Source organism: Neltuma alba, unplaced genomic scaffold (genome assembly GCF_004799145.2).
Source record: "Neltuma alba isolate B1F8T4 unplaced genomic scaffold, ASM479914v2 tig00012123_pilon, whole genome shotgun sequence".
Taxonomy (NCBI): Eukaryota; Viridiplantae; Streptophyta; class Magnoliopsida; order Fabales; family Fabaceae; genus Neltuma; species Neltuma alba.
Genome location: NW_021636675.1, coordinates 82,217 through 96,823, shown reverse-complemented (window position 1 = coordinate 96,823; position 14,607 = coordinate 82,217). Strand labels below are relative to the sequence as shown.

Sequence of the window (14,607 nt, the reverse complement as noted above, 5' to 3'; positions counted from 1 at the left end):
TTTTAAAACCAATTGAAACCAAACTACATTGAATAACCGAACCAAAATAATTGAATTAATTTGGTTCGGTTAATCAGTTTAATTCAGTTATAGCCTCTCTTATTGGGCCTATTTGCTGTAAACATGTCCAATACAAAAATTCAAACCTAAAAAAAATTGTAAGCATAAAAAAGTTTTTAATTGGGGAAAAAAAAGAGAATCACTAAGACAAACATAAGTTTGCATACAAAAAAAAAGAAAAACATAGTCCACAAATTTAAAAAAAAAACTTAAACAAGATCTAAGCTTGGTAAAGTCACATAAAGACAATAGAATCATAAATTGAATCCTAAAACAAAACAACCAAGCAACATCCAAAAAACCACATAAAATATGCAAAGTCAATAGATATATGGATATATTTTTCCCACAATATTTTTTATAGCAATAGGAAAGTAACCTTTATCAAGGCTATATATGACCTCATGAATTATCTGGCATTCGTTGAACCACTTATAAACTAAAGAAGCTCTTCTTTCAATAACCTCCCACTAAAATACTTTTGAGAAGCAAATTTAGAAACCATGTCAACCACATCAAAACATGCGATAAAATAAAAAATACATATATTTTAACCAATATATCTACATACCTTAATTGTTAAAAGAGGACAGAACTCACGGGCTTCCCACTTGGTGCTTACTTCTTCTCTTTTAATTTGTTTCTACATTTCATAGAGACAGACGCCTCAAGATGAAATAAAAGGATTCATACATACACAGATATATATATATATATATATATATAGAGGCAGAAGTTGTATATATAAAGAGAGAAGATAAGGCCACAAAGGAAAATGACGAAAGAGATTGGGATACATATTGATATGACAATGAGCAAAAGTAACTGTAATAAGCCCATTGATCATAATACAAACTAAATAATTGTATTTAACATTACTTGATAAAAAACATAATTAAGTTCAAAAAACAAAATAATATGCTTTACTCCCTGAATGCCACCTACAATTAAAGGAAAAAAAAATCATTGAAGAACAAAAAACAATAACATAATCAATAATAATACAAAAAATGATAAAGAAAAATTACTTGCAAATCTTACAATTTGTTTCATATTGCATCTATAAGATATCAATAGTTGCCTCCAATATAATTTTTTACAAATCTAGCAATTAAAGTAACAAGATTTGACTTAACTTCATATGTCACAATAAATGTAGTATTATTCTTACAAAGTTATGATTTATAAAATATAGGTAAGATATTACCGAGCTCTATCTTTTGTATGTCATCATCTCCTTCTTTTACAAGATATTGTATTGATTGCCTAAGCCAATCTTGAGCACAAATAAGAGATTGCACAACTTTAGGAGTCAAAGAGCTTCTAAATGAATCTAAAACTCATCGTCTAGTATTGAATGTGGACTCTGAGGCAACCATAGAAATTGGCATAGCCAAGACATCTCTTGTTATTAGAGAAAGAATAGGAAATCTAGGACTATTTAGCTTCCACCAACCTAAAACATCAAAATCATCTTTTCTGAGCTCAATTTCTCAATTCAGATATCTATCAACCTTTGTTATACTAGTTTTCCCTCCAAGACGTCCGTCCATGAATAATTGGTCCTCCATATCAAGCAATTTTCTAACTTTTAAAGCATGGTCGTCGTCATCATGAAAGTCTACTTATGTGTCATGCAATGGTTCCCTTTTCAGATTGTGTTGAGGGAGAAACACCTTGATTTTATTCATTATACAAAGAAATTAAGACTTCTTTAATATGAATCCCCAATTTTTCACCAACTGTATTTGTATACATTTTGGATAGAACAAATTGCACCCAATCTAATTTATATCAAGGATCAAGAACAAAAGCAACATACGGAAGTTTGTTCATCTTTATAGTATCTCCCCAATACTTATCATATTTTTCTTTCATTTTACTCGCTATGTTTGCTAACTCCATGACATCACTTGTTCTCTATTCATCCAAGATATGATATAACTTGTAAATTTCATAGAAAAACAATTAGATGTCACAAAAAGAGAGCCAAAAATACACAAAGTAAGATCATAAAAATGACCTCCTAACATTATTCCAATCTTCAATTTGAGGCACCCCTCTCCAATATCAAGATCAAACCAAAAATAAGGATCTTTACATTCATACTTTTTAAAGGTAGCTTCAAATTTTTGGATGGTCTCCAGTATCAAATAAGTAGAGTTCCACCTAGTAGAAGTATTTAACCATAACATTTTCTTACTTTGAATCTTTTCATCTTCACAACTCTTTTTAAACTTTCTCATGCTAAGAAGTGATTGCCTAATAAAACAAACAACCTCTCTAACTTTTTTCACTGAACATCCCATTTCTTTCAATCCTTCAGTAACAATTAAATTGAGTACATGTGCAACATATCTCACATGCAAAAACTAAAATTTCATAATTGAATAGCCCCCATTTATAATTTTATCTTCCAAATATTTACTTGCCACATCATTAGAACCAAATTATCCACTATGATTGTCAATACTCTTTCAATGCCCCATTCAAGTAGACACTTTTCAATTTCCATGCCAATATCATTTCCTTTATGGCTAGAAATAGGAATGAAATTCAAGATTTTTTTTTGTTAAAGTCCCTGTATCATCAATAAAGTGTGCAGTAATACACATGTAATTTATTCTTTGAATAGAAGTCCAAGTGTCAGTAGTGAGGCCAACTCTTTGTTTACCAAATAGTCTTTAAATTTAACCTTTTCATCAATGTCAATTCCAAAACAACCACAAGCTACTATCCATCTAGATGAAATTTTAAATTTGGGTTGTGCACAATGCATAAATTGCTTAAAATTAACCCCTTCAACAAACTTGAAGGATAATTAGTCAATGATTAGCATACATGCTAAGTGACAAAGACCCTGTCCTATATCACCTTGGGGTTTGTCAAAGAATTTACCAAATTACAAGGATTATAGCACAATGATGCAACTCGAGTTATGTTCACTTTTGGGAGCCTTTATTGATAACCTAGGATAGCTAAATGCAATGAAAATATGTAATTGAAAAGGGTACATAGGTTTTTGGTTTAGAAAATCAGCTTGAACTATAACTAAATGAATGTATGAAATTAAACCTAAGCTACTATATTTTTTGTATTTTTGGATAAAGTGTTGATGGAATAAAAATGGATGATAGGAAACCTCTTGAAAATGGTTTTGATGGCAATCATAGTTTACTTAAGATATTAAAAGTTTTATATAATCATTAGGTTTTCTTGAATAACAACATCAATGACCTATTGAGTCTAATGTTTAAATCAATGAATTTCATTAATGAAAAGATTATTAATGTCATATCCTGAGAAATTTCACTTGGACATAGGAAATCAAAAATTGGGATGAGGGCCAATGTAGAAACTAGATAGGGAGATGAACTGTAACCTTCACCACTTACTAACCAGAACTAACCATGATAGAAAGGACTAAAATTAGTAAACATACTCTATCATGGTTATTTAAGAGCAATCACATTATTAAGGAGCTAACCATGATAGAAAAGCATTCGACCTTAATTAAGGCTATCATGGTTAGAAAAAGAATAACATATATGTGTAATCATGGCAAACATGTTTATAAAACAATACGCCTTTGAATGATAAATTATAATAGCAGTTTAGACTTGACTATCTTAGTCAATACTAGCAACAACTAAACTTGCAAAAATTGCCATTGTCACATCGTGGATCCACAATAATTCAATCACATGTAATCTAAGGGTCTCGAGCTTACTATCAGCACTCTAGTCTAATGTTCAGACAAAATAAACCAAAGATAGAAGGTATAACGCGTTCACTAAGTCAAATGACATAAAAATATGAGAAGGTAAAATAAGTCCCAAATGAATGCAATCCTGATACGTGGCAATATACGAAAAGATTGCATAAAATGAGGTCCAAAAACTCTACACTGTTAGCTACAGCTATTGAGTCTCAAGAGTCTTCCCCGAAGGTCCCGCTAACGTATTGTTTCCTGAAAATGGTAAAGCAACAGGAGTGAGACAACGTCTCAGTAACTAAATCCCTACCTATCACACACCCTAGCATGGGTTAGCAAGGTGTCAGGTGGGATACATAGAGTTAATAATAGTTTATAAACATTTATTTAACATTTAAACTCACAATAATCATACAAGACAAATATTTCCACCAATCTCATGCAATTGATACATTTCAAAAGAGATAACATACTCATCATTTATTTAAAAGATATAAATATCAATGAATATCCCATGTCATATGCAATTCCTGAACCCAAATCCATCCTTATATCCTCCTTATTTCTGCCGACTGGACCCATGGGCTAAGTTCTTTCCATTTGACTGGCAACTCTGACAAGCTCACCACACGAATGATGTGGACCGGCCAAAGACCACAGAGCACTCAATGGACCATGGGTCCCCCTCGAAGAACTAGTGGGGTGTCGTAGTCCCTCGAAGAACGAGTGGGACAATAATAACAGTCAACCATAGAGCTCCGTATGGAGGCTAATACCACGTGGCAAGTATATGAATCTCAATAACTCTAATTATCTCCTTTCCCCACCCAAAATAGATGCACAGGGTTCAAAATGACACATTTATATGCGTAATCAACAGAATTTCATAACAACACATCATAATCATGATCACTAATTTTTTGCAATACAAACTATGTCAATCCTCTTTAAAATAGCATTCCACAAGACAGTTCATACAAAACGTAATATACTTTTATAGAATTAGTTATAAAACCACTCACCAACTTCATACTAGAGCATGCAACAAATAGAAATTTAGTTACCTAGTCTCCTAACTAACAGTCAACTACAACCAGAGTCCAACCTCGAAAATGCCATAATAGAGTTTATATCTACAAAAAAAATTAAAACATTATCTCTATAGTATTAGAGTTTGCTACTTACAAAATTTTAGCCTCTAACTCCTCCTCTAAAAGCTTTAATTTTACTCATAATTCTAGCCTAAAAGACATTTTTCTAAGGTTTGGAATGAGAACATATATATATGATTTAGACTCGATCCCTAAATTTTCCTTACTTAAATATCCTTTAATTATTAGATTATATTATTAGAATCCTCAAATTCATAATGTAAATAGACAAACTGTAAATTTATAACTTATATTCCATCTTCGAAGGACTTAGACAAATAGACTTAGTACGAACCAGGTTATTCTCATTACAGAAGTTAAACCCTTAATCTAACCGTTGAATTTAATTTTCTATCTATCATGATACTATCCTCTAAATTATAGCTCAATCTAACGTTGAATGAACTTTAAAATGCTAATTTACTATTCAGGACTCTATCTGCTAAATCCAAAAGATATAAGTTAAAAACGTACCTAATAAGTTGTAACTCGGAGATCAAAATCATGATCCAACGGTTGAAATTAAAGATTTGGATGTCCCAAATGGGCTGACCAAATTTCAATCCGATCCAACGGTTAATAAACTCAAAACTAGCACTTTTCTGAGACTACATCAGATATGTGCGAAAATTATTTACTCACTTCAAGATCCACTCATTATCTCCTATATATAGACTCCTCAAACTCCTTCACTCTAAAGATTAGTCGATGTGAAACTTCTATACCATGGTTTAATTTTCTAGAATATCATCAACACACACACACAATCACACACAAAAACATTATTAAAATAATAATAATAATAATTTGCCTATATCTAACTTTTTTTTAATTAACTTAATACTAAAATATATTTATTTATAAATTTAATTAAATAATAGATAAAAATAAGGATGTTACATGAACTAACTTTTGATGTGAAACTCCAATAAGGTTCATGATGACATTTTTGTAATTATAGGTCTAGGAAAAGCAAAATGAAAAATTTAGAGAAAAATTCTAGAAAATTCCTGAAAAATGAGAAAAGTATAAATTAGAAATTTTGAAAAATTGTTGAGGCCCAAAAGTTAGAATTATCATGAAAATAACTTGTTATGGAATTTCTCATAAACAGAGGTTTTTAAGAAAAATATCACAAAATCAGATAAAAATAATTATTTAAATTAGTTAAAGGCATCAATAATTGTGAAAAAATTATGGATAAATCATATAAATATTTATTTGAATTTATAAAATTATTTTTATACCTTGAAAGCTCAGAAATTAATTTCAAAAAATTTATTTTCTCCTAGATTTACCGATAGAGGCGTAATCGGAGAAAATTCAAAATGAATATTTAAAGGTGGCAAAAAATTCTGAAAATTTTCAGATTATGTTCTCATATTAAAAGGTGAATGATCATAGAGATAAATAAATTTTTGGATGTCTGTAAAAATTATGGAAGGTTACTAGTAAATAGTAACCGATAAAGTTTTAAATTGGTTTGGAATTTTGATTTGGATTGTGAATTATCTTTTGGACCAGCCCAAATTATTTGTGGGGCCCACATTAAGCCCAATAAGGGCCCAATTTCGTGCAGCTTCTAAGTCCCTCTATTTTTATTAAATAAAATGCAAAATTAAGTGATAATTGTGTGGAAAAATCTAGAGATTGGACACTTGTTTAAATCTGAACTTTCCTTGCACTTGATGGCTGCCAATACACCCTCTTATCTGTCATTTTGGGCATGCAAATCAGAGGAAAAATGGCAGACCAATTTTTCTATAAATACCCCCTTGGAAAATACAAATAAATGTTGGAAAATTAGAAAAACAAGGGGAGACTCTATCACTATAGCTCCAGACCTATTTGTTCAAAAATTTCAAGTGTTTTAGGTAAGGAATCATCCAACTTACACCAAGAAAACATTAAGATATGCTTAAGCATTATTATCGCTAAGTTTTACATTAATTGGATTAGGATTTTGGCTTGGAAAATCATGGGAAAATGCTGTCAAATTCGGTCCACCCATGTGATACTTAGGGAAGGATAGAAATCTTAACAATCAAGTGAACTAAGCAAGATTAAATGGTGTATGGATTGATTTTTGGAAGAAAGTCAAAGTTGAGATTTTAAGGTTCCTATTCGGCCATCACTATTCATGCAGGAGCTGATTGTTTTGGCTTAATTGGATGGTTCCAATGGCTTTAAAACATGTTTTTGTGTAGGAATATATGGTTGGGAAGTGTTTAAAATCATTGGAATCAAAAATAAAATTTTTGAAAATAAATACCCCCTATTCGGCCAGTTACTGTTCATGGGGAAGGAGTTTGATTTTTGAAAATATGATTCCATATTTAGATTCCGCATGAAAAATTGTGTATGAATGGGTCATTAGGTAATTGATTCTAAAAGAGGAATCATTTTGTTAAAAATCAAAGAAAAATGAGAGAAATTATTAAGTTAAAGTTCAAGAATTGTCATTAAGTTATTTAGTGATTAATGTGGCTTATGTTTATATTTAGTTTAATAGGTATTGTAAGGAGGAACCAAGGAGAAGCTTTGTTCCTTGAAGTAACCTAGTGGACAAGTTTCAAAAAGGTAGCTTTGAATTATAATTTGATTGTTTATCTTGCTTGTTTAATGTGATGTGTTATTTACTTGGATTGAGGAACTTGTGTTGTGATCTGGTTGGTTGGATACCCTTGATTTATGCTTTGGCCAAATGCATTGAATTGTGTCAGTGTGGAAGTGTTAATGTTCCTTTTCTGGCATATTGTTGGATATGATTTAATGTGACTTGAGGATGTCTTGAAGTTCTATAACATGTCACATTGTAACTTGCTTGATTTGCATGATAATTGTAATTCAAATGCTATTGAGATTTCTATGAAATCTCATTCCCCCTATAGCAATTTATTTATCATTTAGGAAGTGGGTCATCCATGGATCAAGGTAAGGAGTTGGTATTGGGATAAAGAAGATTGATGATCATTATGTTATTTTGGAATGTCATGTGATGTGTTGCTAAACTTTATGCCAAGTTTGTAATAGATTATGAATGGTAATATGTTGTAAATTATATTGATATGACATGTCCAAGTGTTGAAATATTGAGTGGTAGAATTCTTAAAGGGTATAGAAAAGGAAAAAGGAATATAAAATTCAAGAAAGAAGTGATTGGGGGACAAAATTACCTAAATTAGAGACAAAATGGTGACACATAAAATAATAATCCAATGATATAATTTATACTTGAGATTTTTCAGGCCAATAGACCCCATTTTTAGCTTTAAATCAACTGGTAATCCATGAAATTTGGAGTTTTTTGCTAAGAGTTATGCCCTTCCAAAGTTGTGCTAAAATCCTGAAAATTCGAAAATTGACCATATGAATAGTGCATCTTGTCAAATTTTCTGGTGATATTCTTGATGGAATTGAGTCTAATGAATATTTTTCCTCTATATAACTCTTAGCAAGCTTCATGTGAAAATTAGAACCGTCTCATTTTGTTTTTTTTAGAATTAGTTATGAATTTTCAAAGTTGGTCCAAATTCAGATGAACAGTGTACAAATAGAATTAAATGTGAAATTTTGAAACTGAAAATTTTCACTTAGAAACACTGAGAAATGCATTATAATTGTTCCAATTAACGTATAATGAGACAATAAAGGAGGTGTTACAGTTAAGCTCTCCTAATGTGTAATTTGAGAATGATCAATATAATTGGTTCAATGCAACCCAAAATCAGCTCAATATCAAAACATAACGATGCAAGATAAGAGAGAATCAAGGAGATTACAAAGAGACGTATATGTGACCACACATATTAAAGCTCAAAATTCAATATTAATCAATCCAAACTACAATTATAAATCATGAAACAATGATTACAGCAACAATCCAATAAATATATAGCTAAAAACTAAAGATTGAAACTAAACTCCCCTTTAAAGCTTGGAAACTCATGCCACTTCATCATCTTCAAGAGTTGAAAACAACTTAGCCCTCCATAGCTTCAAGAACAGCTCCAACTGGAGTGAATTCGTCAGCTATAGTAGTTGGGAGTTGAGAAAAATGAGATGGAAAAGGAAAGGTGAATGAAATGGATGGGGAAGAAGATGGAGATTGAGAGGCAAGAAGATGAGTGAAAAGAGGTGTCAGCGATAAGAGAATGGAGTCTTGTTTCAGAAATAGGGTTTTTAGGGGTTTAAGGGGTCAATTTGGGTCAGATCATATGAGTATATGCTCTAATTTTGCATTCTGGATCCAAATCTAATGCTACTGATACGAGGGGTTTCGTCGTGGTGAAGGAAAATGTTTGCCCAGTGAACTATTCTAGAAAGGAGCTTCAGTAAAATTTTGAGAGTTGGCCGTAGCGAAGGAAAATGTTTGCCATGGCAAACTATTTCAGAATAGTCACTTATGTACATTTTTAGACTTATGCCACGACGTAGCATTTTCTTGGCCGTGGCCAACTGTTCCAGATTCAATACTCTGAGGTTACGTTTGGTAGGGAGCATTGAAAATGAGGGATTGGGATTGAAATTATAATTGAAAAAATCTATTAAGAGAGTGTTTAGTATAAGAAATTGTTTGATATATGAGATTAGCCAAAGCTATGTATGTGGGATTGGAGAATACCATGGGGGGAAGTGGTATTCTCCAATCCCACTTTTATGAGTTTGTCTAATCCCATATAACAAACAATTACTCATGTTAAGTATTATTTTAATGATTTTTTTCAATTGCAATCTCAATCCCAATCCCTCATTTTCAATGCTCCCTACCAAACGGGACCTGAGTTCTCATGTTGTGTAACACTTTGGTCTTCAATCTTGGTTCTAATTTTCAAGTGTCCTATAATGAAAAGCAACAATTTGAAGCATTAATTGTCTTAGAAATTAATCAAATACAACTAATAACTAATTATGACAATTTTATCCTCAAAAAAACACTAACTCAAAGCAAGAACTCTTAATCTAAATTAAGCACAATAAACATTAAAAGAGCCACTAACTATGATAAAAACCCTAAAAATGACATGAAAAGACATAGAAGAATTGGGTTCAATCACTAAGGCTTTCCTAACAGCTTATTGATCAAATTTCCAACTAATCAAATGCATTTTATCATCTTCTACATTAAAATTTAAGTGAGATTGTGCAAGTTGTTCAAGAGGGAGCCTCAATTTATAGAGTTACTATCCATCTAGATGGAATTCTAAATTTAGGTTGAGCACAATGCATAAATTGCTTAAAACCAACTCCTTCAACAAACTTGAAGGGTAATTCATCAGTGATTAACATACATGTTAAGGCTTTCCTAACAGCTTCTTGATCAAATTTTCAACTAACCAAACCCATTTTATCATCTTCTACATTAAAATTTAAGTGAGATTATGCAAGTTGTTTAGGAGGAGACCTCAATTTACAAGTGTTCATGTGGTTGTTAAGTGCAGTGGTTCCATTTGCTTTTGGATCACATTTAATAACACTTCCATAGTAATTACACTTACCTCTAATATTGCCTTCATCATCTACAAATCTAGTGAAGTGTTCCCAAACTTTGGATCTTAGGTTCATGGCTTTTTCCCCCCCCCAACCCTAGTTGTTTAAGGCTTATTATTCTCAATAGTTGGAGTTTGACTTTTTCTAGTAGTGCCACCCATGCCACCTCCTCCAATTCCAATTGTTTGGTCAGCCATGGTTTTACTTTGACAATATGTCATCAAATATTTATTAGAAGAAAGTTTACACAATATTTTAATGAGAAGAAAATTTAGTTAAAAATTTTTAAATGGTAAAATTATTTGCCAAAACAATGAAGTAACTAGACAGTGGAGATGGTTGAAGATGATGTTGGACTTAGATGAGTTGAAGATGATGCTAGATTTTGAATAGAACGATGGAGGCTCAACAAGACTGCAAAGACTGAATGGAACTATAAAGGTGTGTGGGTGAGAGTCTAAGAAACTAAGGACGGTGAGGATTTGAGTGATGGAGTGAGTTGGCACAAGGAGAGGGCTAGGGCATAATACATGACAAAATGAGGGTCGAACATGAACAAATTTTGAATTTGTTACTTAAAATACAATGATTTTTTTTTTATTTTAAGCATTAATCAATGATTCAAGTGAGCATGATGTGTTGGACTTGGACTTTTCAGATTGTTGGTATTATTTATTTCATTGGGCCTGGGCTAGTGGGTTGGAAAATTAAAAAAATATTGATTATATCATATATATATATATATTATATGAGAAATTGGTAGAGGCACTATTTTTTTTTATTTTGTTATTATTATTTTAGTTTTTCGGTTATAATCGAAATTTTTTTATGGACACCAAATAGAAAACCAAACATCGAAATAACCGAACAAATAAACAAATAAACAAAAAAAACCGAATAATTGAAATAGTTAAACTGAAAAACTGAATTAAGTTTGGTTCGGTTCGGTTCGGTTTTTTGTTTCGGTTTGACTTTGCTCACCCTTAGAAAGCGGAACTTGCATAGTGCAGTTCAAGTACTCCCTCCTTTCCTTTTTATAAGCAACAACTACTATCCTCTTCTTGTTCCTAAATATAGGCAACATTTGCAAGTTGTTTTAAATTTTTGTAACAAATTTCCTATTTTACCCCTATTAATTATTTATTTTAATACTCAATATATTTATTATCTCCTTTTCCAAATTATCATCTCTCTCTATCATGCATTTTCTTTTTTTCATAATTCTCTTTATTATAATAATTTTCTTATTTTCTTTCTTATACTCTTTGCTCCCTAAATAAGAGTATTTTAAAGAAAAACTTTCAATTTCTATCAAGTTATTATCTTTAACTAATTTTTTGATCTACTTAATGGACCCGAAAATTGCTTATGAAGAGGGAGGGAGGGAGTAGTGTTTTGTTGCATCCAACTTTCCAATTCAAGCATTGTTCTAAAATAAAAGTTTTTTTTTTTTTAATGAACTCTTTTTGGAAAAGAAAATTATTTCGGCCCGGACAGTCCAAATTGCAACACAGTTACACAATCTCATTCAATATCGACACGTGGCGTATTATGCTACGTGTGCAACAGAACAAGCCCCATCTGCCACGTGACTCTTCGTCGCTGCCACGTGTCGTCGCTCTTTCGCCGACCGATCCATTTCTATTCCGCTTCAAGTCCAACCGAACCCATCTCAGATTTCTCGAACGCCATATCACTAACAGTAACATCAAGACCAATTATTGTCCAAAGAAATCACACACGACCAAACTAAACTCGCCAAAAATGATCAACCTCGTGGCTCTTAGTCTTGTAATGGCTTCACTCGCCGGAGCAGGTGTCTTCTCTCCCGCGCCACAAATCCGTCGGAACGGCGACTCCGAGCAGACCATCGTGAAGGAAGGTCACAGAGTGGTCGTGGTGGAATACGACCAAGACGGCCACCATAACACCAAAATCTCTATCACCCCAGATCAACCACACAGCGAGAGATTCATCATCGAAGGCGGCGCCACTGATCGCTCCGGCGTGTTCGGCGAAACCAAGGAGAGGATCAAAGAAGCTGCTTCAGTTCTCCCAAACATTGGTCAAGGCCTCTCATCTCAAGATCTTCCCCATGACCAATATGGCTCCTTTCTTCACGCTCCTAAGGAGCTCATTTGCGACGCTTATGGAAAATGCAAGCACAAGATTGCCGACGCCATGGGAAGAGCAAAGGATAGTGCCAGAGAAGCCATGGAAACAACCAAGGAGGAAGCAAGAGATACAGCAAATAACGTCCAAGCAAAAGCGAAAGATACTTTAAAAGGAGCCAAGGAAGTTAGTGAAACAGTGGCAGATTCAGTTGGAAAGGCCAAAGAAACAGTTTCACATAGGACACATTATGTCCAAGAAAAAGCCAAAGATACCTTAAAAGAAGCAAAGGACACTGGAAATACTCTCAGGAAAGATGTTTCGAGCAATGTTTCAGAAGCAGTGAAGAATGTTGGAAGCTATATAGGGTCAAAGGAGACGCTAGATAATGTTATGAGTGCTGCAAATTTGATGGGTTTTGCTACTGCTTATGGGTTATGTGTTTGGGTTACGTTTGTTTCAAGCCACGTGCTTTCTAGGGCTATGCCAAGGCAACAATTTGGGGTGGTTCAGAGTAAGATTTACCCAGTTTATTTTAGGACTATGGCTTATAGTGTTGGATTGGCTTTGTTGGGGCATGTTTTGAGACATCGAAAGACTGTGTTCTTCAGCAAGGCTGAAATGTTTCAAGTCTTTAATCTGTTGGCCTCGCTTTTAACTCTCTTTGTCAATTCCATGTACTTGGAGCCGCGTGCCACTAAGGTATGAATCTCATTAACTTTTGTGTTATTTCCATTTTCTTGATGGATCTTCTTGCGAAAAATATTCCAAGTTCCTCTGTTTGAATTTAAGTGAGAACCTTTTATGGTAGTTGGTGATCAATATGCTATGAGTACTGTCTAGATCTTCATATTTAGTTTGATTTGGTATCAAAATGAAAAAAAGGAGCAATTATATATATTTCTTATGTCCTGAGAGCTTACTTTCTGCAGCATCCTAGTTAATGATTCTTATTTCTCAGCCAAGCATTTATTTAATTGTTTGTTGATCTTGCAGCATATAGGCACAAATTTTAATACATCAAGCTCACAAATCAACGAGTACTATTCTATGGTTTAACTTTTTAAATTGTAGCCATATAAAATACGGCTTGTTCTCTACTTCTGCACTTCGTTTGATTTGCTCTGTGCTTCTCAAAAAGAAGTAGCCTAATAATTTGGTCTTACCTATTGAGTTCTAATAAGTCGCTTGATAGAAGGGTTAAGAGGGAATTATAATGAGAATTCAGGTAAGGAAAATAATTAAAAAACAAGTCTGTTATCATTCTCCTTATAGAATTTGTCATTATAAAGGACTTTTTGATAATTATTTTTTCTGATGTGAAATCGATTATAATTTCTCCAAAGATTAATGAGCAATGGCTTCGTTATTCTCTTCGGAAGCTAAATGGACTGAAAAAAAGGCATGAAAAACTCATCCACTTCTTTACTCTGTTTATCTGTTAATGAACATGGCATTATTTATAATCCTTCAATAAATGCCTTGTTTCGTTGCAAAGATTCTTTTGGTCTTCATTCCTACTTTCTTAATGGATAGGTTATGTTCGAGAGGATGAAAATAGAGAAAGAAGAAGGAAGGGGAAGGGGAGATCTTACCTCTGAGCTTGGCAAAGGGAATCAGCACACTACCGGCGCAAATTCCACCGCGGCCACTGAAACCGCCACTGCCACCGCTAATACGCCGGCGAAGGAAGGAGAACACGATGTGGTCCGATCCCGGATTATTAGGCTGAACGACAAGCTGAAGAGGCTTAATTCACATTCATCACTGCTAAATATTCTGAATTTGATGTCTCTTACATGGCATCTGGTTTATTTGGCTCAATGCCTTCACCACAATTGTTGAGCCAAATAGAAGAAGCTATTTTTCCTGTATTTGTGTTTGTTTGTTAATACATGTTTAGTTTTTATCTTTCAGGGTTTTTACTTTGGTTTATGGGTTTCAGTTACCGAGTATCATGTTGTAATGTCCTGAGGAGAAAGATACCTTAAACCTTAAGCTGGCTATGGAATTGATGCTTTCTTTAGAGATATAGGAATAGGATTGTGCTACTTTTCTGATCTGTACAAAAAAAGTGCT

At 33.0% G+C, this 14,607-nt stretch overlaps 1 protein-coding gene across 1 annotated transcript; it reads left to right on the top strand.

The window, feature by feature from the left end:
- Positions 1-11,967: 11,967 nt before the first annotated feature.
- On the top strand, positions 11,968-14,373 carry LOC114723059 (uncharacterized). The gene is made up of 2 exons (XM_028909200.1): positions 11,968-13,230; positions 14,065-14,373. Exons 1-2 carry the CDS (start codon positions 11,968-11,970, stop codon positions 14,371-14,373), a joined length of 1,572 nt encoding a protein of 523 aa, XP_028765033.1.
- The last annotated feature ends 234 nt before the right edge of the window (positions 14,374-14,607 follow it).